Source organism: Meriones unguiculatus, chromosome 9 (assembly GCF_030254825.1).
Source record: "Meriones unguiculatus strain TT.TT164.6M chromosome 9, Bangor_MerUng_6.1, whole genome shotgun sequence".
NCBI classification, from domain to species: Eukaryota; Metazoa; Chordata; class Mammalia; order Rodentia; family Muridae; genus Meriones; species Meriones unguiculatus.
This window is the reverse complement of record NC_083357.1, coordinates 61,514,444-61,539,695: the sequence shown is the minus strand read 5'-3', so window position 1 is coordinate 61,539,695 and position 25,252 is coordinate 61,514,444. Positions and strand designations below refer to the sequence as shown.

At 44.4% G+C, this 25,252-nt stretch overlaps 1 protein-coding gene and 1 long non-coding RNA gene across 10 annotated transcripts in view; one reads left to right on the top strand and one right to left on the bottom strand.

Moving 5' to 3' along the window:
• The window catches only part of Msra (methionine sulfoxide reductase A), a 313,853-nt gene that overhangs the window by 145,166 nt on the left and 143,435 nt on the right, over positions 1-25,252 (top strand). For all 7 annotated transcript variants that reach the window (XM_060391311.1, XM_060391310.1, XM_060391312.1 and 4 more), the window contains one exon: positions 11,629-11,748. In XM_060391311.1, coding sequence (XP_060247294.1) covers positions 11,629-11,748 — 120 coding nt within the window. The remainder of the gene's footprint in view (positions 1-11,628; positions 11,749-25,252) is intronic.
• Positions 2,693-19,704, bottom strand: LOC132656490 (uncharacterized). Of its 3 annotated transcripts, none has more exons than XR_009594237.1 (6): positions 19,512-19,704; positions 19,178-19,262; positions 17,378-17,647; positions 15,172-15,310; positions 14,599-14,838; positions 2,693-8,888 (listed from the first exon to the last, which is right to left on the bottom strand). It is a non-coding gene; the product is annotated as an uncharacterized LOC132656490 (long non-coding RNA). The 3 variants fall into 3 exon arrangements; XR_009594238.1 differs by lacking the exon at positions 2,693-8,888 and adding an exon at positions 11,743-14,514; XR_009594236.1 differs by lacking the exon at positions 2,693-8,888 and having other exon boundaries at positions 11,743-14,838.

Genomic DNA, 25,252 nt, shown 5'->3' with positions numbered 1-25,252 from the left:
TCAGTTCCTTGCTGGTGGTCTTAGTGCCAAAGAGACAATATGAAGGAAGGATATGAGAGAATGGGTTTCAGTGTGCCTTGTGTCATTCTAGAGCTGGCATCACTTGATAGTCAGTGTTAGTTTCAGTTGTCTTCTAGATGACCAGTGAAGACTTGTTGTGTGAGCCAGAGGCATGCCACTATGCCCCCATTGGACACCATCATTCTTCTCAGGCTCAGGATAACAGAGACCCTGCCTGTGGCAACACAGATGTGGCAGAGAAGGGACGAATGTGTGAAACATTAGGCTTTGAAAAGTTTTGCCTCCCGAGTGGTCATGGAAGGGATAGCTGTGTTGGGTGGTGACCAGAGCAGAGCCACAGAGGGTTATGAAACTCCAGATACGGAGGGTTAGGGGAGAAGTAGCTCTCACTGTGGGTGAGGGTGCCTGGAATGTGTGTGTGTGTGTGTTGAAAAAAATCAAAATTAAACTTTTTTAGACTAGCTGGGCTGTGGTGTGGTTTGCCCCTTTTAATCCTAGCACTTGGGAGGCAGAACAGGAGGATGTCTGTGAGAGCAAGTTCCAGAATAGCCAAGGGACACAGAGAAACCCTGTCTTCAAAAACCAAAAGAGAGAGAGTGTGTGTGTAAGTATATTAATACCACTAATAAAAGATAGCAAGTTTTCAAATACTGTTACACGTTGCTTATAAGATTGCATATCTGAAACAAGACATATGGAAGAGTTAAAAATAAAGAATAAGAAAAGATATGCCAGATATATACAAAGATAACCCAGGGGCATTATTATTAGTACAAATAGTTTTAAGAACAAGTCTTTTCATAGCATTCAATAGAGATAGTAAATAAAAGTGCAATGTCATAACAACACAGCCTACACTTACATAAAAAATAACAGAAAAAAAAGAGAGTATGAGATATAAAAGGATATTTCAGGTAGCTTAATCTGCCAGAATGTTGAATGGGCCCAGATGATTTAAGTTATGATGATTTTCTAGTCTGGAAAAAAAAAAAAAAACTGTACCTAAGCCATAGAGTTTCCTATTTGGCTTTAACTGTCAATTTAAAACAGCCTAGAGTCACCTAAGAATGGTAGGCCTGTGGGCATGTCTGTGAAGGATTGCTTTGATTGTTAATTGATGCAAAGGGTCCATTCTCTGTAGGTGGTATCATGCTCTGGGGGAGGGGTCCTGGGCTCTCTAAGAAAGCTAGGTAAGCATAGGGCTGGGATAGAGCCAGCAAGTAGCATTCCTGCTTCAAGCTCTTGCTTAAAGTTCTTGTATTGACTTTTCTTAGTGATGGACTTGACCTGAAAGTATAAACAGAAATAAACTCTTTCTTCCCTTACCTATTTCATTGATAGAAAGTCTCAATATTATTTGGTCAGAGTGTTTTTATCACACCAACAACAAGGAAACCAGAACAGAAATGTTTATAGTTTTCAAGTGCACGTGGAACACTTAGAAAAACTGACTGTTCTGGTTACAAGGTAAGTTGAAACAGGATATGGCGAAAGCCAGTTTCTAGCCCAATACAATAAAATCAGAAAGGAAGATGAAAAGATAGAACCATTTACAACCTCATATTTTGAAACTATGTACTCTTAATTAATCCATGTGATACAAGGAAATAAAATGGGGGCTGGAGAGCTGGCTTAGTAATTAAGAGCCCTTGCTGCTCATGCAACCTAGATTCAGTTCCCAGCATTTATGTGGTGGCTTGCAACCATCTGTGACTCAGTTCCAGGGGATTCCTTGCTCTCTTGTGACCTCTGAGGGCATTGCATGCACAGAATGTTCATATGCACTTTGCAGCCTAATGCGGCATACATGAGATGAGGGTTTAAAAAAATTTATACAACATATTCTGATCACAGTTTCTACTCCCATTTCCTCCTAGATCCTCCCCACCCATCTAGCTTGATACCTTCTTTCTTTCTCTTTAGAAAAAAAACAGGCAAAACAAAAACAAAAAACAAAACAAAAAAAAAAACAAAAAAAAAACGAACAATAAGAGCAAACAAACCAGAATTTTTTTAAAAAGCGAAAAAGCACAAGAAACACACATATACATATCAATCCAGATGAAACACATACACACAAGACCCATAAAAACACAAAATTAGAAACCATAATATACAAGCAAAAGGCCAGTAAGATAAAAATTGTCCAAACAAAGCAATGGCAAGACAACAAAGACACCATTGCGTTTGCTTGGTGTCAGCTGTCTACTGATGGGCATGTGCCCTACCCGTAAGTGTGGTTTATACACCCACCGAGGTTCCATTGAGAAAACCTGATATTTCCTTTGCAAGAAGTTGTCAATCTTCTTTTCTTAACTAAGAGAAAATTTCTTAGTTAAGGATGAAAGATCATCTTCCAAATTAACTGTTTTTTCTGAGCATTTTACAAAGGTACCAGCAAGTGGGTGGGTATGAAATTCTCATCTTGGAAAATCAAAGAGAACCTGGAGACAAACCAGCAGAACTAACCCAAAGAAATTTCTTTGGACTTTTTAAGTATAGAAGAAGTCTACTGAAATCAATGAGTTTCCCCCCCCCATCACTGAGTTTTTTTTCCCCATAGTAGAAAGAGGTGAGAACATGTAATAGGAGAACATGGTATTTATAAGAATAACACAAATCAGGGCACATAGAACAGTGTCAAGTAAAAACATGCCAACTTGTGCAGAAACTGTATCATGGTGTCAAAGAATATCCAACATTTTTTTTACACAAATGGAAAGCAATATTAGACTTCTGTGATAGAAAGACTCAACATTATTAACATGCCAAAACTTTAAAATTAACCTATAAGTTTAACACAGTTCTAGCCAAAATCTTTGGAGGGCATTTTTATGGAATGTGACAAGCTGATATTAAACTAAACTGGGAATATTAAAGGACCAGAGTAGCAATGAAAACTTTGAGGAGTAAGGTAATGAGATTCACTCTGTCAGGTATCAGGACTCATTAAGGGAGGATGATCAGCGCCCTCGATCTTTCCTGATACACCTGGTCTCAGTTTAGTGCTCTCCATGCAAACTAGCAATATGAGTTAGCCCTAGCGCTCTCCCTCTCTCTTCCTCCATCTCTCTCTCTCATCTGCTTCCCTTCTTTCTAACTGTCTTCAAAATATATTCCAAGGCCTGGGGAGATGCTCAGGCAGGTAAGTTCTTGTCTTGCAACCATGAGGCTGGAGTTCAAATCCTCAGAATCCATGTAAAGCTCAGGTGTGGTGGGGCATGCCTGTAACCGTAGGGCTGGGGAGGCAGAGGCTGGTGGAGCTCCTTGGCCAACCAGTCTAACTCAACCTATGAGCTCCACGCTCAGTGAGAGACCCTGTCTCAAAACACTAAGGTGAGGAGCAACTGAGGAAAACACTTGATGTCAACATCTGGCCTCATACACATGGACACACATATGTACATGTACACATACAAGCTACACAAATACATACATTTATGTGTATGGAATATATGTGTATATTACAGAGTCAGTCATGGCTCCTGTTTCTGCCACTAACTGATCTTCACTACCAGAATCTCCCACCTCACAACCAGCTTCCTACCCATTCTCTGTGTCTCTCTCGTTCTGTCTGTTCTATATAGAGAACAGCTGGAGATTCCTCATGCGGTCCCTGCTCGGCACTCACCAGCATCTGGCCATCTCTCTCAGATAAAATTCCAGGTCCTCATATCACCCATCTGTCAGGGCTGTACCTGATCGGCCTCTCCTGTGTGGGAACCTATGTCATCCTTCATGTCATTCAAGCCACACAGTTTCCTTCAGTGTGGCAGACTTGTTGGTGGTACTTGAGACTTCAGTCAGGCATCTCAATGATTGACCCACTGCCATGACATCTGTTTGAGGTCAGCATCTCTTTAGGACCCACTTTGAGTGCAGTTAAATTGCTGTCTCCACTGATCACCCTGATGTGGGTCTGCTCTTCTTTTTGAAATTCTTTTCTAACCCTCTCTGCATCATCTAGTTATTGAATTTTTTGTGTTTGTTTGTATTTATCAACTGAAATCTGTACCCTAGAAAAGGGTAAGATCGGGTCTGTTTCTTAGTTCATATACTCCAAGTACTTAGAATACTTCCTGGCATCCACCAGACACTGTATAAGTAGTAATCGAACACATGAATGACCAAGAGTGTAGTATGGGTGCCAAGATAATACAGACAAATGAATCCCTGAAAGAAAGTTATACCTATTGATGTTTTGAATGGTGGATGGGGTGGGATGGGGTGAGGGGTGGACTTTTATTAAGTAACTATTGGTTTGAGCTATTTGTTCTCCATATTAAAAAATTAAATAAATTGAATTCCTACCTTCCACCTCACACAACATGTACTTCCCAATACTCTAGTAACTAAAATGAAGAGGAAACATAGCTTTCTTGTTTAAATGCTCATGCACAACTACACACACTTAAAACCAAGTAATAGCATGGTTGTATTATGCTGGATCCAGTAAACTCAAGCATTTGTAACTACCCGTGGTATTATTACTTCTTGCTCATGCAGCTCCTCCTAGAGCTCTAACTGGAGCCTTGCTATCCTCCCCACCAGGGATCATTTCTTGCTTCCTATAAACATTAGGAGATTGACTGTCTTTTTACTTGCAGTCGATATTTTGGTAATATATCAGTTACTTTTCTATTGCTGTAATAAAATATCGTGACCAAGGCAGCCTATGTAAGAAAAAGTTTATTTGAGCTTATGGTTCTAGATGGATAAGAGTCCATGACCATCATGCCTTCTATGCCTCCCTAAACAGCTGAGGACTATCCTGGGGACCAAGTATCCAAATTCCTTTAGGCAATGGGGGAGATTCTCACTCAGACCACATATTAACTTACTGACCCCCATATTCTCATGGCCACCTTCCAGTGCAAATACATTTAGTTCAATTTCAAAAGTCCCAAGTCTTTTTTCCTCATTAATTAAGTTATTAACTTATATCCTGATCGAAGCCCTCTCCTCCTCTTTTCCCAGTCTCACTCTTTCCCCTCTTGCCTCATTCTCCCCCTTTCTCTTCTGAAAAGGGGAGCCTCTCCCCAACCCACCCCATCACATAAGTCACATCAGGACTAAGTGCATGCTCTTCCACTGAGGCCAGACAAGGCAGCCCAGCTAGGGGGAAGTGATCCAATAGCAGGTAACAGAGTCCATGTCAGAGAGAGTCCTTACCCCAGTTGTTGGAAGACCCACATGAAGACCAAGATGCCTATCAGCTACAGATGTGTAGGGAGGCATAGGTCCAATTCATGCATGCTCCTTGGTTGGTGCTTCAGTCTCTGTGAGTCCCCATGGCTTAGGCTCATTGACTCTGTTGGTCTTCTTGTGGAGTTCTTGTCCCCTCCAGGTCCCTTTATCCTTCTCCCAACCCTTCCATAAAACTTCCTGTACCTGTTTTGATCCCCTGCTGGGTGGAGCCTCTCAAAGGACAGTTATGCTAGGCTCCTGTCATGTGTGTCTTTCTGGGTCTGGGTTACCACTTTTGGGATGATCTTTTTTAGTTTCATCCATTTGCCTGCAAATTTCATGATTTCTTTGTTTTTAATAGCTGAGTAGTATTTCATTGTGTAAATGTACCACTTTTTTTTTTTTTTAAATCCATTCTTCAGTTGAAGGACATTTGGGTTGTTCCCAGTTTCTAGCTATTATGAGTAAATCTGCTATGAACATAGTTGAACAAATGTCCTTGTGGTATGGTAGAACATCTTTTGAGTATATGCCCAGGAGAGATATAGGGTCTTGAGGTAGAGCTATTCCCAATTTTCTGAGAAAGCACCAGAATGATTTCCAAAGTGGTTATACAAGTTTGCACTCCTATTAGCAATGGAGAAGTGTTTCCCTTGATCTACATCCTCACCAAGATGTGCTGTCACTTGAGTTTTTTATTTTAGCTAATGTCAAAAATATATAAAGAACTCAAGAAATTAAATACTAATAAGCCAAATAACGCAATAAAGAATGGAATACAGAGCTAAACCACGAATTCTCAACAGAAGAATATCTAATGGCTAAGAAACATTTAAAGAAATTCTCATTGTCCTTAGTCATGAGGGAAATGCATCAAAACGACTCTGAGAGTCCATCTTACACCCTAGTCTTTTACAGTATCAACAGTGTTTGAAAGTCTAAAATTCAAAGTCTCCTCTGTTAATCAAGACAGTGTCTTAATTGTAAACCCCTATAAAATCAAAAAGCAAATTACATACTTCTAACATATAATGGCACAAAATATACATTACTATTCCAAAAGAGAGGAATTCGGGCACAGTGAGAAAATACTTGACCAAAGCAATATGGAACTTTTGCGGGGCAAATCCCAAATCCTGTAGCTTCATATCCATTGTCTTGGATATGAAGGCTTGTATAGCTCCACCCTTCTAGCTTTGCTGCCTGCAACAAATACTCCTGGGGCTGTTTCCACTCCCTGTTGGCAGCTCTCTTTGGCAGATAACCCACAGATCTGGCGTCTCTAACATTTTGGGGGTCTTCAAGGCAATCCATGCATCACTTTCACAGCTTCATGCAGGAGCCTTTCAGGGCCTCCATGTCGGGACTCCTCTGCCACATGCCTGGCCTCGTGGCAGTCCTTAACCGTGGAGGAAGATTCTATAACACTGTGTTTTCTTCATGTCTCTAAAGCCAGAAGCATGTCGACAATCCTGCCAAGTTTGACTGCCTGCTTGGGATGGAGCCTGGCCTCCCTTAGATCACATTTGCAGCGTTTCCCCCTTTGTTGTTGATTTTTAAAAGCAGAAAAATTCTTTAGGTCTTTCCTTTTTAAAAGTTGGAAGCTGAGCTGGATGAAGTCTTTCCCTGAGGGCATCCCTCCCTTAATTACAATTCAGATCAGGCCTCTCTTAACCTCCTTGTCTGAGAGCCTTGGCTGCAACATTAAGATTTCTGGTGCTCTTTTTCTTATTAAACTGTATATTTTGTATTCCTTTTTGTCTGACTTGCTCTTTTTCATTGTAGATCTGCACAGGAGTGATCACAATAACTGTGTGACAGAGTCAATAGTAGGTTATCTTGCTCTCTCCTCCACCAAATAAATTAGTACATTACTCAGGCAAATTCTTAGGATAAGACCAGACAGCCATATTTTTTGCTAAAATATCTTAAGATTGATCTCTGGCCCCGCTGCTGATATTGCTCCCTTTGAAGCCCCTTGAGCTGGGCCTCCGCAGTCTGCATGGCTCTCAGTGCTACTGTCTTCTAAGCTCCTACCAGGATGGCCCATTAAGCTCTGCTTACCCTAGTCAATCACTTTTCTACTCTGAAGTCCCAATGTTTTTCATATTTCTCTATGAAACAGCATGGCAGAGTCTGTCACCACAATATCCTGGCACCAACTTCTAAATTAGTCAGTTTTCTACTAGTGTGGTAAAACTTTATGACCAAGACAACTTATGAAAAAGAAAGTTTGTTGGGGCTTCTTGGTCCAGGTTCCAGAGGGCTAGAATCCATAATGGTGGAGCAGAGAGACAGCAGAGAGGGGCTAGATGCTGACAGCAAAAGCTCGGGGTTTACTGCTTGAACCTTAAGCACAAGACAGAGAGAAAACTGGGAATAATGTAAGTCTTTAAACACAAAAATCTCACCTCCAGTGAAATACTCCCTTCAACAACAGTACCTCCTAAACTGTACCAAACAGCTCCACCAACTAGGGACCAATCATTCAAATACCTAAGGCCAAGGGGAAATCTCATTCAAACCTCCACAGCTTGCCCATTTCCAAACATACATTATATTTTAAAAGCCGGTAGAACAGCCAACTCCCCTATCTGTTGGGGGATGCTTCAAGACCCTTCATGGCTGCCTGAAACAACAGGCCATGCTATACCTAAGTACATTCTATAGGTTCTGTTTGGTGTATTGGACTTCCTATGAGTATCATTCTTGCACTTTGAGGCCTTCCCTAAAGCTGGCAAGTGGCGATACTAGCACTGACATACTGCCACAGTGGATCTGATATCTGAGGTGGCAATGTCACTAATGGGTGGATAGCCTACACAGGGTAGACACACTGGACAAGGGATGGCCCATGTACTTACTGGGAAAGGATGGAGTAGTGTGAAATCTCATACTACATGAGGTGGGCTACAATTTAGAAGCCAGGAACTAACTGATCATTTCTGGAATTTTCTACTGTATATTCTTAGATAATGACTGTTCACAAGAAAGCGAAGCCACAGATAGAGCAGGGCCACCGTACCTTAGAGATGGGTGACCCGGACAGCATGGGGCCAACTGGGGCCACAACGAAAGGTCAGGGAGGGATGGTGCTCAAATGGCCTTTTAAAATGGGCTCTGTCTGTGGAAGTCCGCGCCACCCTTACATGCCCTCACTGTTAATCACCGCACAGAGCAGCATTGTTTTATTTGTAGGCCCTCCTAGGCGGTTCTTCAGCTCAGCATGGTTCCTGTCACCTCAAGGGGCTGCTCAACTCCCTTTTTTCTTCTCCAGCCATTCCCTGTGGTCTTTGCTCAGCCAGGACTCTGCAAGAAAATCATCTTACCAGTGACCCCTTTGACACAGACATGGGACACTTCAGTTTTCAAGGTGCTCAGTGCATCTTAATGTTTACTATGAGCAAATAATTCAGTTGGCAACAGGAAAGATGGCATTAAGGCAGGCAACTCAAATAACATATATTCTTAATGCTGTCTTTACATGTTCAACTTTGAAAATGTTTATGTTTTTTATTTTTAAATGAATAGGAAGCTACTACAGAAAAAAAAAGTTTTTTGAGCATAGGGTCTCACTTTGTAGCCCAGGCTGGCCTTGAACTTGCAACAGATCTTACTATCCCAGATTTCCCTGTGCTGGGATTACAGGTGTTGAGCCTGTAATCCAGAGACAGAAAATCCTGAAAAATAAAAAAGTCCTTTTTACATATTTTATTCTGATAAAACCATGATTACAACTTTAGTATATTTCTTTTCAGTCTATTTTGGTACGATTATTTCTTTATAGTTATAATAAAAGCATGCATATAATTGTGTTTTTCCCTTTTAATTTAGCTGTAGATAATTATGATATAATCATATACATGCTGTACTATCAACATAATGGTAATTTTTACCACATTGAATTTCATTATTTTGATCTATCACCGTTGAAAGCTATTAACCTATTTTTGTTAGATTTGGCTCCCATTTTAGCAAGCAGAATATTTCTGAACACTGTAGAACTTTCTGTCCACCATCATTTTTAGTTACCATGTTGCTTTGAAAATTTTGGAAATGCCATGTTAACAGATGTCAAGAATGTCATGAAGTTCCATCAGAAGCCTAGCTAGGCTAGACCTGTGTGAGCCCGATGCATGTGCTGGTTCATCTGCTCTTATTTTACCTAAAACTCAGCGTGGTGGTGTTAAAGTATCTTTTATTTACCTAATTGTCATCTCCGTGGCTTACTGCCTCCTTCAACTAACCTAGCCCTAGTCCTAGAAGCTTCTGGCCTTCGTACAATCTAATCTAGGCCTAGCATGCTTTCAGCCTCTGAGACTTACAGCTGAATAAGCTCACCCCTTCTAGCTCTTTCTGAACTCTACCTGGCCAATTCAACTCCGCTGTTCTGGCTCAAACTCCTTTCCAAGCTGACTGCTTCCAACTGGCTTCTCTCAGCTTTTGACTTTTTGTTCTGCTTGGCCTCAAACTAACTCTAGTGATCTGTTTTAATCTTCTATTTCCCATTCTCTGGGTCATTCTCTCTTCACCTGTGTCTAGTTTATTCTCTTTAAGCTCTCTCTGTAAAACTCTCCCAGTAAAACTGCCTCTGAATTCCACGAACTGAACTGCCACAAACTCATTTCCACTGATCTGCCTCTCAACTCACTGACTCAACTGAACTGCCTGAACAACACTGACTAGAACTCAGAGATCTGCATGCCTCTGTCTCCTGAGTGCTGGCATTTAAAAATGTGTACCAAAACGCCTGGACCTAAGCTTTTGTTTACCTGAAACTTGGTCTATACCAGGCTGGCCTTGAATTCAGAGATCTGCCTGCCTCTGTCTCCTGGGATTAAAGGCGTGTCTGTATTCCAGACTGATCACACAGACCATGAAGGTCTTTGGATGGCAGCCAGGTTCTGAATTAAAATTCTCCCACATGGTGGTTTGGATAAAAATGTTCCCCACATGCTTTCCTTTTTGACCACTTGGTCCTCAGTGCATGATGCTGCTTGTGGACCATTTAGGGGGTGCAGCCTTGCTGGAGGGGGTCCATTGCTGGGGGAGGGCTTTGAGGGTTTATAGCCTCACCCCACTTCCAGTTCTTCTTGGCTTCCCATGTATGATTGAAATAGCATCTCTCAACTTCCTGCCCCTGCCGCCATGCCTTTCCCATCTTTGCAGACATATCACTCTTTAGAACTGTAAGCCAAAATGGACTCTACCTTAAGTTGCCTTTGGTCATGGTATTTTATCACAGCAACAGAAAAGTAACCAATAAAATCATGTATGCCTTAGCAAAAGCATCTAAAACTCGAGAGAGGGAACAGTCTTAAGTACGTATGTGTGGAAATAGGCCAGAGACTAGCAGGTATACTAAGCAGCCAGGGATCTTGCTGAGAAGGCAGAGGCCCTGTGTTTGGGGCAGTGCAGCATTTATGGTGTGTGCGCCTATGGTTTGGAGAGGCAGGCCTTGATTTTCATCAAATGCCAAAGAGATCTAGTAGCTGCTGGTGATAATGGCTAGTAAGCATGGTGATGGTGGCTTTGTTGATTGCCTGTGATTCCTTGTGATTCCAGCCCCCATCCAGACCCCCTCACTCACTCATTATGCTTAATAATAGAACTCAGAAGATTTTACTTTTGGTGACCCTTGCTTTATCACTTGCAAATTTATTGTAACTTATTCTTTTCTTTTTTTTTCTTTCTTTTTTTATCTGAACATGTCAGTGAAATTGTTAATTGGCAATAGCTGCCTCAATCTTTATTGATCCGGTATGTTTTCCCATTTCAAAGAACACAGCCTTATCTATCTTTGTTACAATGATCCTGAAGCTGATCATACATGAATTTCTATTAACTTATAAAATAAATGTGGAAATATTCTTAAAATAGTCACCCTTTTACTATGTTGTTGGGAAAAGTATATTTTTGCTAATATGCGGCTTTGCATGTTTTCGTAGAGGGGGGGAATAAACAGATATTGTATGCAAATAATCTTTAAAATTACTCTAAGGAGTTTAAAATGTTCATTATTATTATTATTGTTCACCGGTGTGTATGTTTACATGTGGAGGACAGACGACAGCATCCTAGGAACCGGTTCTCTCCTTCCACCTGTTGAGACCTCCTGTTATTTCTGCACATGGTTCAGGGTGATTCTCCTGTCCTCACTCCCGCCCCATTTGCTACAACAGCTCTGGGGTTGGACCTTTAGTCATCAGGTTTTCATAGCAAGCCTTTTACCCACTGAGCCATCTTGCTCGGACTAAATTATTCTTCAGTGCCCAAAACCTTTGCTTTCTAAGACAGAGCTTTGGGCCTCTTTGATCATCAGACAACAGGAGCAGCTTCTCCGATCCAAGCAACAGGTGTGGGGACACATAGTGACCAACTTAATATGAATATACGATTTCTCTGTTTTGTTCTCTGCAGGAATGGGCTGCTTCTGGGGAGCTGAGCGCAAGTTCTGGCTTTTGAAAGGCGTGTATTCAACCCAAGTGGGTTTTGCAGGAGGCTACACACGCAATCCCACCTACAAAGAGGTCTGCTCAGGTAGGGACAGTTGTTCAGTCACTGGAAGAACAGGGGGACTCATTCCTGCTGGTGGGGACAACATCTTTGAAATGTAAATATATTTAAAAATAGGCATTTTCTCTGACGTCTTTGTAACCATTCCTGTAAATATACCTCTTGCTTCTCACATAGTAGCTATAGAGGATGATGACTTTCTTGTGGAACGTATTTCATTTTTCTCCTGTGGGGGGAAAAATCACACAACACTTGGTTGATTGGAATAACTGTCCTTTTAGCTCAGCAAATGGGCTGAGCTCAGCTTGGCAGTTCTTTGAGGCTCACCTGGTCTCACTCATGGGACCATAGTCACTTGGTGGAAAGTTCAAGGACCAGCTGGTCTCAGATGACCTCATGTGGCAGTCAGTGCTGGTTCCTGGTCAGTGCTCATGGAGAAATGGGTATGTCTCAGCCTGGTGTGAGCAAATGCAGATGGCAGTCTGGAATCATGGACTTATGAGGGAGCAGGGAGGGACCTTGTTGAAAGATAGCCATGCTGATTTGTTGGCAAAGGTATGAATTTTGCCTTTGACTATTACTGCAGCAATGAAGGTGTTCCAAAAACCTATGTTCTTGTTTTTCCTGCTCATGGGGAAGAACTGAAATACTCCAGAACTAGGAATGTGGAACATGGAATACAGTCTTCAGTGGCCAATCCATATGTTTTTGCTTCTGTTTTAAAATTAAACATGCCTATGTAGAGCTAAACATAGAGATGCCAGTGGGCCCAGGAGATCATTCAGGTTTATTCTCTCAGGCCTCAGGAATGGAAATGAAGAGATGCCTTCCTGGAGTTCTAGATGTGGAATAATGGCTTAGGAGGAAAAGATTGCTAAGAAGACCCACAAGGGCTGGGGAGGTGAGCCACTGGGTAAAGTAATTTGCTCACAAGCTGGATGACTTGAGTTTGAATCTCCAAAACCCACATAAAAGCATCTGCAATCCCAGCATCCCTTGCCTGGAAATGGGAGGCAGAGACAAAAGAATCTGTGGAAGTGAGTGGTCCAGTTAACCAGTCTTAAGAAGCAGAGAAGAGATTTCTATCTCAAACAAGGTGAAAAGGTGAAAACCAGTACCTCAGGCTTTTCCCTCTGACCTCTCTATATATGTACACTATGGTACGCTCACAGCTCACATAGACACACACACACACACACACACACACACACACACATACACAGAGACATACACAGAGAGACACACATGTAAGCATACACATAGGCATGCGCATGCTCACAAGTGAGCAAAGAAACCTCTTAAATACCTGCTCTCCATACTATTACCCTCACTCTGCAAAGGCCAAAAGCCAGTCTGATACTGTAATAGCTTGTTTGTGTAGCCACAGGCCCTTTTCTGTTCCCTTCTGCCTCATTGGCAATATAATTGTGAATTACTAGGGAATTTCTATTGCATGCTAAGCACCGTAAGTGCCTTTTGAGGCTTTGTTTTCTTTCTCATGGCATGCCAGTCTCTACCCTTTACAGAGGCATGGTTGAGGCTCAGAGAGTTCATGTGAGTCACCCTCTGTCTTAGTTGCTCCTCCATTATGGTTTATGCCTCCCAGCTGTTGCTACAGCTTGGTTGTCCTCCATCCGGCCATTCACACTTCCTTCCTCTTTCAGACATAGTCTTTGGCTGAACTTCAAGATATATTACTATGTTTCTAAATGACTCCAATGTTGGAAGTAAAGGATTTGTTTTGTCCTACAGATGTTTGAATTTGAAAGTGAAAAAGGACCAATTCCTGTATGATTTGGTCCATGCAAACAGCTGGTATCAGGCTGCTAGAGTGAGTGAACACGGGAGCCAAAGGGTTTAAGAAAGAGAGCGCCGTCCATGCCATCCCAACAGGACTGCTAACCTAGGGCACAGCAAAAGGCATGGTTGTTATGGAAACTGATTCCTGGCTGCAAAGAGATTATGTTGGGTTCTACCCAGACGCAAAAGGAAAGGTGATTTCTTTGTCTGGAATTTATTGTTTTTCTGATTTATGAAAGTTAGACTGGGTAAAAGGTACCTATTGCCTAGGAGTGGTAGAACCCTCAAATCCAAAGTAGCAGGAAGGAGAACATAGCAAACAGCTAGGGAAGGAGCCAGTTACAGGTTTTTGACCGAGAAAGGGGTATATGGACAAACACAGGCCATTCACCTAGGCTCCCTTCTGAAGCCTCCTGTGCCCAGCTGGAAGGCAACTGAAACCCAGGAGAGAGTTCTGATAGGGCACACGGGAGAGATGTACATGTCTGCTAACAGCTGGGGAGGAGGAGACCTAACCGTGACACAAGGGTAATGTCTCTGTTGTTGTGACAAAATACCACGAACCGAGACAACCTATAAAAGAAAGTGTTATTGGGCTCATGGTTCCAGAGGATTAGAGTCCATGATGGTAGGGCAAAGGCTTGGCAGCATGAGCAGCTGAGAGCTCACACCTTGATCTGCAAGTAGGAAGCAGAGAGACACCCTAGGAATGGCACAGATATTTTGAAACTTCAAAAGCCTGGCCCCAGTGACACACCCGCTCCAACAAAGCCATACCTTCCTAATCATTCCCAAACAATCTCAGTAACTGGGATGAAGTATCCAACTCTATGAGCCTATGGGGGGGGGGCTGGCATTCTCATTCAAACCACCACAGGTGGGGACAGCTGTGGCCTCCAAACTGGATCCATTCCAGGCCATCCCCATCCCTGCATGCAAGCTGAGGCCCAGGGTGTGATACTTCTTTCAGTGTTTCAACTCGTGCAGTCCCTTGGGAAAGGAAGAAAAGGATCCCTGTGTTGAGGCACTGGAGTAGCCATGATGTGGGCAGGGGGAGATTGGTTTCAGACTTACAGGACGCAGAACAACAGGCTGGCCACCTATGACAGCGTAGGGGGAAGCCTAGGATCCCAGCGAGAGGTTGCTGAGCCTGTGAGTCCAGTAGGGAAAGGTGTTGCTGACAGCTCTCGGGGGCTCTGGGTAGACACACAGCCTGTAAGAGCATGGCACTCTGAAATGCTGCCATCCGCTTCTTGCTCTGCTCCATCTGCCTCAGAACCTACTTGTGTGTTGACGTTCTGTGGAGATCATTTCCTGAAAGAAGATACAATGAGATCAGGTCAGTTAGGCAGATGGACAAATTTCTCATTTCAATCCGAATTGGGAGCCACGCTTGGTGCATATGTCAGTCCATGGTGAGTTTAGTTTGCAGAGTTCATTCTCTGCTGGTTGGATTAACCTGGGGTGGCACTGGTGGGTGGAAATGGAGTTTAGGCCTTCAAAGCGGAGAGGCAGAAGGTAGGGCTTCATGGCTCCACCAAAAGCTACCATTGTCATCTTGCATTTCCCTAGAGGGCCTTCATCCTTCACACAGAGCACACATTCCACTGTAATGTGATTCCCTTATTTACCTTCTTACTTACAGACCTGTTTTAAAAGTGCTGATTCTCCTGGGACATGTGCCCACACTTTCCTCGCTCAGGCTTGTCAAATGCTGACTCAGTAGCACAGGCTGCCGTGATCTTCTCCCAGGAGTGCTGTGTTCTGGTGTTTGGGTTGTTTTGTCCTACAAAGTAGTACAGGTTGGCTTGGCACTTGCATTCCTCCTGTCTCGGCTCCCCAGATTCTTGGATTACAGGCATGCCCCTCCCCTATCTTGGCTATCCCAGGTATTTCAGGCCTGACTTTTGACCCCTCTTAGAGCCACGCTCCCAAGCCTTATACCATGCACATGGTCTCTGCTTAGATGTGAGATGGCCTTGCTCATGGCCCACAGATCTTGCAGAGCCACCATTTCTCTTCCCAAGGCCTGCTTGCAGTACAGTGATTTGAAATCCTAGTGGCCACCATTCCCTTCCTACAATCATTTTCTCTGCTAGAACTCAAACTGAACGACATAGCTGTGAGGAGTCTGACTTCCAAGAGGACATTTTCATATAAATACATACATACATAGGCAAGAGATAGGAATATATTAGTTACCATGAATATATTAGTTACATGCAAAAAAACATGATTCTGGATACTGGTAACACACAATGTGAAGATCATAACCCCAATTTCTGTCTTCTGGAACTTTCTTTTCTGTAGTCCATGAACTCTTGTTCCTGTATGCTTGCTTTAAGGGCTCTGGTTTTCTCTGTATGCACATGTGCCCTCATATAATGCGCGCGCGCGCGCGCACACACACACACACACACACACACACACACACACACACCATGCATTCTGCACACACTCCCTCAAAGGATTGTTATGCAGACCTGCTGATTAGCTGGCATGCTGTTGCCTCACTCCATTGATTCTAATTGAGCTATTCAGAGTCCTCAATGCCCTGGTAGAGAATTATTCTTACACTCTGTAATAACAACCATGCAGATGAAAATATGAAAAGGCATTCTGAAATGGGTAAGCACTTCGGGTTAATTTCGGCACATTAGCTAAACATACAAACCCCCCATTGCTGGTGAAGGCGCCTGGGCTGTGTATTCACTGAGTGAGGTCTTCTCATATTTTGCTTACAGATGTCCACAACAGTGCCATGTTTATCATTCTATTCAAAGGCCTTTTGAAGCCTCCTCAGCCAAACGGCACTAGAACCAAAAAGCAAGAAAGGGGCCAGGCCATCCTCCCCTCCCCCTGCCCCACCTCAGGACTCCCATGGTCACCAGAGCAGCCTGAGGAACAGCCAGACTGTCCTACAGTGGTGCCCAGCGGGAGCTCAGTCTGAGAGTAGCCGAGAATGGCAGTCTTTCTGTGGCCTCTCAGTGCTGTCTGTCCCAAGGCACCCCCACCCAACGTCAGTCTCCTCTCTTGTAGAGCAGGAGTGAAGCTACTTTCTGAAGCCATGTGGTTGTGGTTAAATTTTTTTAAATTTATTTTTATTTTATCAGTGTTTGCGTATCGTATTCAAGTGTGTCTATTTCGTATGAGTCCCTGCGTGTGTGCGTCAGGAGGATCTCAGGTGACCCTTTTCTTTTCTGCCTCATTTTCTTGAGACAGGGTCTCTCACTGAATCTAGGGCTCATTGCATGTGCTGGGCCAGGAAACACCGGTCTCCACTTGTCTCTGTCCCAGAGTGCTAATGGGTGTGCTCAGCCGTGCTCAGCCATTACATGTGTGCTGGGAACCTGAACTCCAGCCCTCATGCCTGCATAGTGATTACTTTTACTCCCTGAGCCATTTCTCCAGCTCTTCTATTTCTTATTGAAGATAAAATTACCTCAGGGTTGGGAGACGTCACAGTGGATAAAGGTGCTTGCCACCAAGCCTGGCAACCTGAGTCCCAGGATCTCAGGTGGAGGAAAAAGAAAATCAACTCACACAAGTTGCCCCCTGGCCTCCATAGAAGGCACTGCCCTCCATAGGTTAAATAAATGAATACAAAAATATTTTTAAAGGAAAATATTTCAAATCAGATGTGCCTTAGAAAATCTAGCATTTAGGCTGTCTAGCACTCTAATTCTTAGATTCAAGAAAGCTCATAGGTGTAGTTACAGGTATAGCTATAGGTCACAGTGGCTCTACAGGCCCAGTCCACCTCTGCCTATGCATTGGCCTGACACCTGTACCCCTCGTTCCTCTCACCCTCTTCTGGGCTCTTTGGAATCTTCTCCACTCTTTCCCCAAGTACCTGCTCCTGTTTCCTGAAGTGTCAGAGCTCCAGCTGGGCATTAAATCAGCGTTTCTCCATGAGGGTAAAGCACTCAGTGTGTCTTTTCAGCTCCAGGTAATTTCTGCAGTGTTTGGGTGGAGGTGTGAGGCTGCAATTCTTCCAGGAGTTAATGGCTCCATTCTTCAAAGGAGGGAGGGGCTTGTGAGAGCTCATCAAGTAATGCAGAACCCCTCAATCCCTCTCAGACTGCATTCACTCTCTCCGAGCATAGTCAGCCTCATTGTACCGCTGTCAATGCCAGTCAAGGGAAATTATCAACTTATTGACACATCTCCCCACATGCAAGAATCCTGGTGTTCAATCCTGCAGCAGGCAATTTGATGGCTTTTTGTCCCCTTTACTTGAGACATAAAATTGGGCCCTGAACTTGTCACAGACAGAATGAAAACACGTTTCTCTTTCAAGCAAACAAGGAGAAAAAAAGCTCAGAGGCCACGGAGCCTCAACCGCCAGAACTTTCAACCCTATGCTATTTCAACCAGCTATTCAGTGAATAGCCCCATTACCCAGGTGTCTGGAACACAGGTAGAGGAGACAAATATGGTTTTGTTTGTTCTAACCCCCTAACGATATACTTGGCTTCTTGACAAGGGGCATCCTTGACATGTGTCCATCCATAGGTAATGGTCACATCACAGCATTCAGGCTTGGAAGGGGCTTTGACCAGCTCCTAGTCTGATGGTTTTCAAGGTGGGTGACCACAGCATCAAGCTCCAGAAAGCCGCTGTGAGGTTTCCACCCGCAGTGAAGTGTGTTCCCTAAGTGTATTTAAACTACATAGAAACTGTTACAATTTGACCCTCACTGTCTGTTGGAGCTCTGCTGGATGTTCTGTTTAAAATGACTCTTTAAGATGGCTGCAGCCCACAGACACTCCTTGTTTTGTTAGTTGGGAAAACTGAGGCTGAGAGTGAGTGGTTTAACAGTGAGATTGGTGGTGAGGGGTTGATGCTCTCTTGGCTTCTCAGATCACAGACTTGCTGATTTAAAAAAAAAATCTTTTTTTGTCCTGTTAGGTGAGGTCAGCAGTGAAGGCTCTAGAGTAGAAGGGACTTCCAAGTTTGAAATGTTAAGAGCTTAAGGCATTGTTATTGTTGTCAGCTGTTCCTTGCCATCTTTCTATTAGGCTAGACTCCCCTAAAATGCATGATAGGCTTTCTCCCTTGTTTGTCCAGGATACATCCTAGCATCCCTGTGAATGCTGCAAACTGCAGAAGATCCTGAAACCTGCACGCATGTTGATGTGAAAACCACAATTCTCATCTCAAAGAGAAGTTTATTCTTGAGCCATTATGAGTGACCATGGCCCAGAAAAACAGATTTAGGTTACCCCAAATTCCATGTTTCTGTGTGGAAGCAGTTTTATGTTTTTTTTTTTTTTTTGTTGTTGTTGTTGTTGTGTGTCTGTTTTTTTAATAGAACAGAACAAAGACAGTCATAAATCAAGGCAACTTTAAAATACATTGGTTGGTACAGCAGACGTGTGGGTGCAACAGGATTTGGGGAGCTATCTTAGAGGCCCACAATGTCATCTGATGACATTTTTGACTCTTGGGTTGGTGGAAGCTAGTGCCCCGCTAAGTTAACAGCTTCTATGAGGTTTTTACTTATTATCCTAAGATGTGAGTTCAGAACAGATGGGGGCTGTTACATGAGGCTAAAGCTAGCCCAAGATAAAGTAATTAGCCTCTGAACCTGCAAACTTCCAGTCTCCCCCCAGCACTGAGATTCCCGTCGGCCATCACTCTCTGCAGATACAGATGTTCCTTCCAGGAGTTTGTTTTTGTTCACAGCTAGACACAGCTTCTTTTCAGGCATTTTCCTTCACATGCTCTATGCTTTCCTTGTGGAGATAGATTGGTGGTGAAATTCAGTTTATAAATTAGGCACGGCAAGAGAGAAACACCTCAGAACAGGACAATACAGTACAGTAAGTTATGTGGATGAGGGCTCTCCAGGCACTCTCTGTCCATCTCCCTCCCCCCACCATACGATATGCACCCTCCTTGTTCTCTCCCTCTTCCCCATCTTCTCCCAGTCATCTTACTATCCTCACCCTCCTTGTATGCCCTCCCCCCGTTACTATTCTTACCTTCCTTTGTCTTCTTGAGCCTGGGAAACAGAAACCTTAGCTGACCCCGATGAACAAGGCCCAGCTGTTCTGGACTTTCAGTGGACAGTGCTCATGACCAAGTTGGGGCTTTTCATGCCGGCTGCTCCAGCTGGAAGCGGAGCCGCGGGCCTGACTGCAAAGAGTTTGCAGGGGAGTGCCTTCCTTGCATCATCTCTTCAACCCCACCCTTCCCCTGATGCTTGCTGCCAGCACAGCCTGAACACCTGACCTGGAGGAGTCGCCCTCACAGCTGCTTCAGCTTTGTTGTCCAAGTGAAACCACCATGCTAAGCAAAACCCACCCTCCCTCCCTGCTGCTGAGTCCAAGCATGTCCTTATCATTCCCTGTGTCCTTCTTTCATGGACTCTGACGGAGTCGGGTGGTTTCCCTGTCTCAGGAAGATATGGTCTGCCACGCCCAAGGTCCCCAAAGCAGAAGCAAATTTGACCCAGTCTCCCCACACAGTTTACTAGAAATTTGTGCTTGAATTCAGCATGAATGTCAGAGAAGAGGAGAATTTTCCTATAATTAAAAAAACTGAAGGCTGGCACACACCACGTGGGAGGCACCAGGCCGCTGCTGTCCTTTGGTGGTGAAGGAGGTCGATGACTTCTTCCTTATGAACCCATTGCCCAGAGACAGCAATTATACATCTCCACTCCACTCCCAACCCCCCGTGACCTTGAGATTTTGACCTTCCTGGCTGGTTTGGTTAGCTGACCCACTTCTTTCTTTGAACAACTTAAATCCTTGCTAAGGTCGCAGGTCAGAGGTCCGCAGGTCAGCAAACTAATTAGTTAAGCATGTACTTTCAGATCTCTGAAGGTACCATCCAATTGGGCCATTAAAATGGAAAACAAATGGAAAGAAACAATCGCTGATGCAGCCTTTCTAACCCATCCAAACTAGACAGGGGATGTTCGTTCATTGTCTCTGGATTATATTCTCAAAGATTTAGAAGGGAGATTAAAAGAAAGCTGCTAGGTTAAGCACTTCTTAAAATGTAATTGCAGAAGCCACTGATGGATTGGCCTGCCCTGAAATTTTCACATGACATATAATGGAGCCGTAATGTACTATGCCAAGATAACCTTACTGTGGCAGGGGCCAGCTTCCCTGGCAATTTTATGTGATGAACTTGGATCTTAATTACTTCTAAATGACTTACAATTTTTACAGCCTTTAGAATAAGGTTTCTTTGTTGCTGTTCTCTGTAAATTATATTAAAAATAAATATCTGGGTCAATGACTACCCCACCCACTGAGCAAAAGTCATCCGAGGGACCCTTGCAAACACCCAGTGGTCACAGGGAAGGACCCAGGCAGCTGAGTGGCCCCCAGAAGGGTCATGGCCATTTACCACTGTCTACCTTTCAATGGCCTGGACTCAGCAACAATCCCTAGTCCCCCTCAGCTGCAGAGAAGCCTCTCTTAATGAATGCCTAACCTCTAACCCATTAATGAAAGCAGTTAATTTCTTTCACGAGTAAACTAGAATTTTTAAAACTGCCTGTCAAACATAGCCAGGGCTCTGGGGCCACTTAGAAGATCATAGTCCACAGAAATGAAAAAAAAAAAAATTTTTTTTAATTTGGTTAGTCAGTTCCTAGAACTCATCTTTCCTGTTTTGTTTGTTTGTTTGTTTTAAATTGTGTGAACATGCATGTACTCATGCATGTTCATGAATGTGCATGGAGGCCAGAGGAGAACCCTCGGTGTCTTCACTAGGCACTATCCATCTCATCTGAGGCAGTCTTTCATCAGTGAGGTTAATGCTTGGCCATTGAGCTCAATGGCTCTCCCTCCCGTTGCACATAGCTAGAATTACAGCTATGTGCCACCATGCCTGGCTTTTTCAGGTGGGTTCTGTGGACTGAACTCATGTCCTCATGTTTTGTGTCCAGAACTTTACCGATTGGTTGGTGTCTCATTTCTCAGCCCTTAAGTGAGTTTTAACAGTTAGATGAAACATCAGAATCTTTCCTGTGGGTGAAAACTTTAGCCTAGTATGAAACTATGTCCAAGTTGTACCAGCTGGAAGATGGGCCTTTCTTCCACACTGTCCTTGTTATTCTGGCTACAGATGGTTCCTGAGGACCCAGAAGGAGACTACTTTGTCCCTTAGCATAGGGCCAAAGACCACCACGCTCTGGGCTGAAACCCTGGGGGGCCAGCAGGCATTTCACACACCGGCACCTGCCAGAGCCTCTGTACTCGGTGCTTTCAAATGGGAGGCTGGCAGAGAGAAAGCACTGGAACACAGTGGAAGGGCTGTATACAAAGCAGCCATGCCTGCAAGGATTCCACATCTTTCACACAAGTGGTGTGATCTCCAGTGACCTGGGCCCACCCGTGCTCACTGCTAGTCCTGGAGGTCAAGCACTCCCAGCTCCTGTATCCAGGGATGCCTTCGGTGGGCCTGTCTTGCCCTGGGAAGATTGACAAATGTGCCTGAACCTGAGTATTTTTGTGCCCAAGGAAAAGCAAGGGCCCACCTCACTCCTTTGATCTTGTTTAAGGCTTGATTGTCTCCATTTGCTAGTTTGAAATGTTTTAGGGACAACTACCTGTCCCCAGCGAGGCAGGTTTTAAAATAGACAAAACCACATACTGGAAGCTGAAGCTGGTGGGTGGTGGGTGGTGGGTGGAGGGTGGACTGGAGTGCAGGAGGACCCAGAAGAATTGGGGTGTATCTTTAAAAAAAGCTATTTAAGTTAATAAACTTTTGTTTTTCAAGCAATTGAAGGTTCATAGCAAAATTGAACAGGAAGTGTGGAGACTTCCTGTGTGCTCTCCACCTTCACACACCTACAAGCACCCCATTTTCCATATCCTGCTCCAGAAGGCTGCATGTGTTGCCATGGATACACCTACCCAGACAGGATACATTAAGCTTCGTCTCAGCGCACCGCACATTTTGTAGGTTAGATAAATGTATAACCGCTTACCCCACCAGGGCTGCATTGCGCTGGATGGATCCATAGTCCTGAAAACCTGGGCCTGCTCTGTTCAGACCCCTGCCCTACCCCTTGACGACCAGCAAACTGTGCTTGCTCCCATCTCCATGTGTTTGCCTTTTCCAGACTGTCCTAAAGATGGAAGCAAGCAGCATGCATCCTTTTCAGACCGGCTTCTCTGACTTAGGAATGTGCACTGGAAGCTCCTCTGTGCCACTGGGGTTTTCATCAGCTTGACACAAACTAGGCTTATTGGGAAGAATGACCCTCAACTGAGGGTTGCCTCCATCAGCCTAGCCTGGAGGCAAGTCTGTAGGTACTTTCTTGGTTAATGGTTGATGTGGGAGCACCGCGCTCACGGTGGGTGGTGCCATTCCTGGGCAGGTGAGCTTGGGCTGTACAAGTGATCTGAGGAAGCTATCGGGAGCAAGCCAGTGAGCACCATTCCTGCCTCCTCTCTGCTTTAGTTCCCACCTCCCGCTCACCTCCCAACTTCCCTCAGTGAGAGACTGTTACCTTGGCAGTGTAAGGTAAGATGAATGCTTTCTTCCCCGAGTTGTTTTTGGTCAGTGTCTTATCATAGCAACAGAGAAACAAACGATGACATCCTCCATGAATTTTCATGGCTCAGTCGATGCCTCTTTTTTTTTTTCTCCAGTGCTGAATAATATGTCATTTTCTGGATATACTGCGGTTTATCCATCACTGAGAACTGATCACCACTGGCTATGCCTCTTGCATAATGAACATGCTATCTGAATTTCTGTGGCCTGTATTGGAGCAACATAACTTTATTACCTAATTTAATTTTAAGAGCTTCCGCTGGGGTAAGCCCCCAAGGGTCTGATGTGAGCCAAAAACAATTTTTCACGGGAACTCTACTTCTTCCATGGGACAGGCCTCTTTCATCCCAGACGTGTAGAATTAATCTGTTGTGTGGCCGAAGCCATCATCCTATGTTTATGGAAGTGTTATGAACAGTTTCCAAAGCCTGGATACAATGCGGAAGGAAGAAAGGCAGCTAGCTCGGCCTCCTCCCTCGGACTGGTTTTAGAGTCCCATTTGGGAGGCGACTCACTTTTGTCTAGAAATCATCTCTCAGACCTAAGACATCATCTTCCTCCTCCAGTCACACCGTGACTGGAGTCACGTCAGTGGCTCTGCAGTGCAGCGCAGGCAGGCACTGGCATGTGTGTCAGAAGGTGGAGGTGAACTTGGGAAGGAAAAGACTGCTTATATTTTTTGGCGTTCCCCACGTGCCAGGCCTCACGTCAGCCCCACCCCAGCAGCTTCTTTGGTTCTTATGATAGCTCATTAGGGAAAGGATGCACAGCAGATAGTGTGGTCCCTGTGGGGATGAATGCAGGACAGCGTTTGTCTAGACAAACAACAGGTGATGGGGCTAGAGTTGGTACTGCCCCATCTGCTGCAGGGTATTTATTTACCATCTTTGCTGTGTTTCTCTTAAAGAGCCCAAGACAGTACAAGTGGGTACTATGACAAGAACTCCAAGGTTGGCTAGATGCGTTCCTCTGTCCCCTACACAAAGACAAAGCAGTCACACACATTTACTGCTTCACTGGGCTGGCTGGGAAGCAGGTTACCAGTAAAGGGTCCTCTCATTGGTTGTCCTTTTCCTGAGGTCGTGCCATCTCGTCCTTCCATCTCTCCCGTGACACCAGGTGCAGAGCCTCACACACCAGAGGTCCCAGTCACCGTGTATTGGGCATTTGTTAGTACCCACAAGCTTTAAACCGGGCAGTGATCAAGGACCTAATTGGGAAGCCACGGCAGTGACTCTTACACCTACTTTTAAGGCCCAGGTCTTCAGGGTGACCTAAGAGAAATATAGAGGAAGCCAGGCTCCTTCCAAAGAAAGGGCAGAGCTGAGAGTCCTGTGCAGTGGGATGTGGAAGGTTGACCCTGGGATTTGGAGCAGTTGCAACAGAATGAAAGCTCCTTCAGATGAAGACTCACACTTGTCCAAGGAAAGCTGTGTGACCCTACTGCATCTGGGCCACTAGTGCAGTGGTCTGCAGTGGCAAGCCTCTCAATTACTACCCGGTCAGCATCCTTAATGCACATTTAGCACATGAACAGATTCTTTTAAAGTTTATTCACCTGTACATCAGATATTACGGTGACATGGAGGACCAGTTTCTGCCTTCATAAATGTGCACACACTCTATCTAAGAAAAGGCAACCTTTCAGAACAGTTGTAGGTTTGCAGGAGAATGAAGCAGGAGGTGGGTTAACAGATTTCCCAGGATACCCAACCCCTCCCAACGCTTGCACACTTTTCCCCTGCTAACATCTGGCGTTGTTGTGGAAACTTGCTTTCGCTGATGGAAACATCAGGATGTTACTATTAGTTCATGTCCCTGGTTTACATCAGGACCCTCTCTGTGTGAGCACGTATGGGGGAGGGGGAGCCTGCTGTCCATGAGCTTCGATTCACGTGTAAGAGCGTTATTGACCATTATAATGCCATGGAGCGTAGCATCCCTGCTCTAGAATGTCCTGTGTTTCTGTGTATTCATGCCCGGTCCCACAAACCTCTCGAGACCACTAACTTCTGGTTATGTTTGGAACTTCAGCCTCGTTGCTAGATACATAGTAGTGTCTCCATGTTTTCGTTTAGATTCTCTGCCGGCAGGATCTGGGGGGTCTTGCCCCGTGCCTCTTTGACCTGCATCCTTTGTACCGGAAGAACAGAGTGGCTTTAGGAATGTGGTTTTCAAGCCTTCAAAGCAGGCTCCTTAT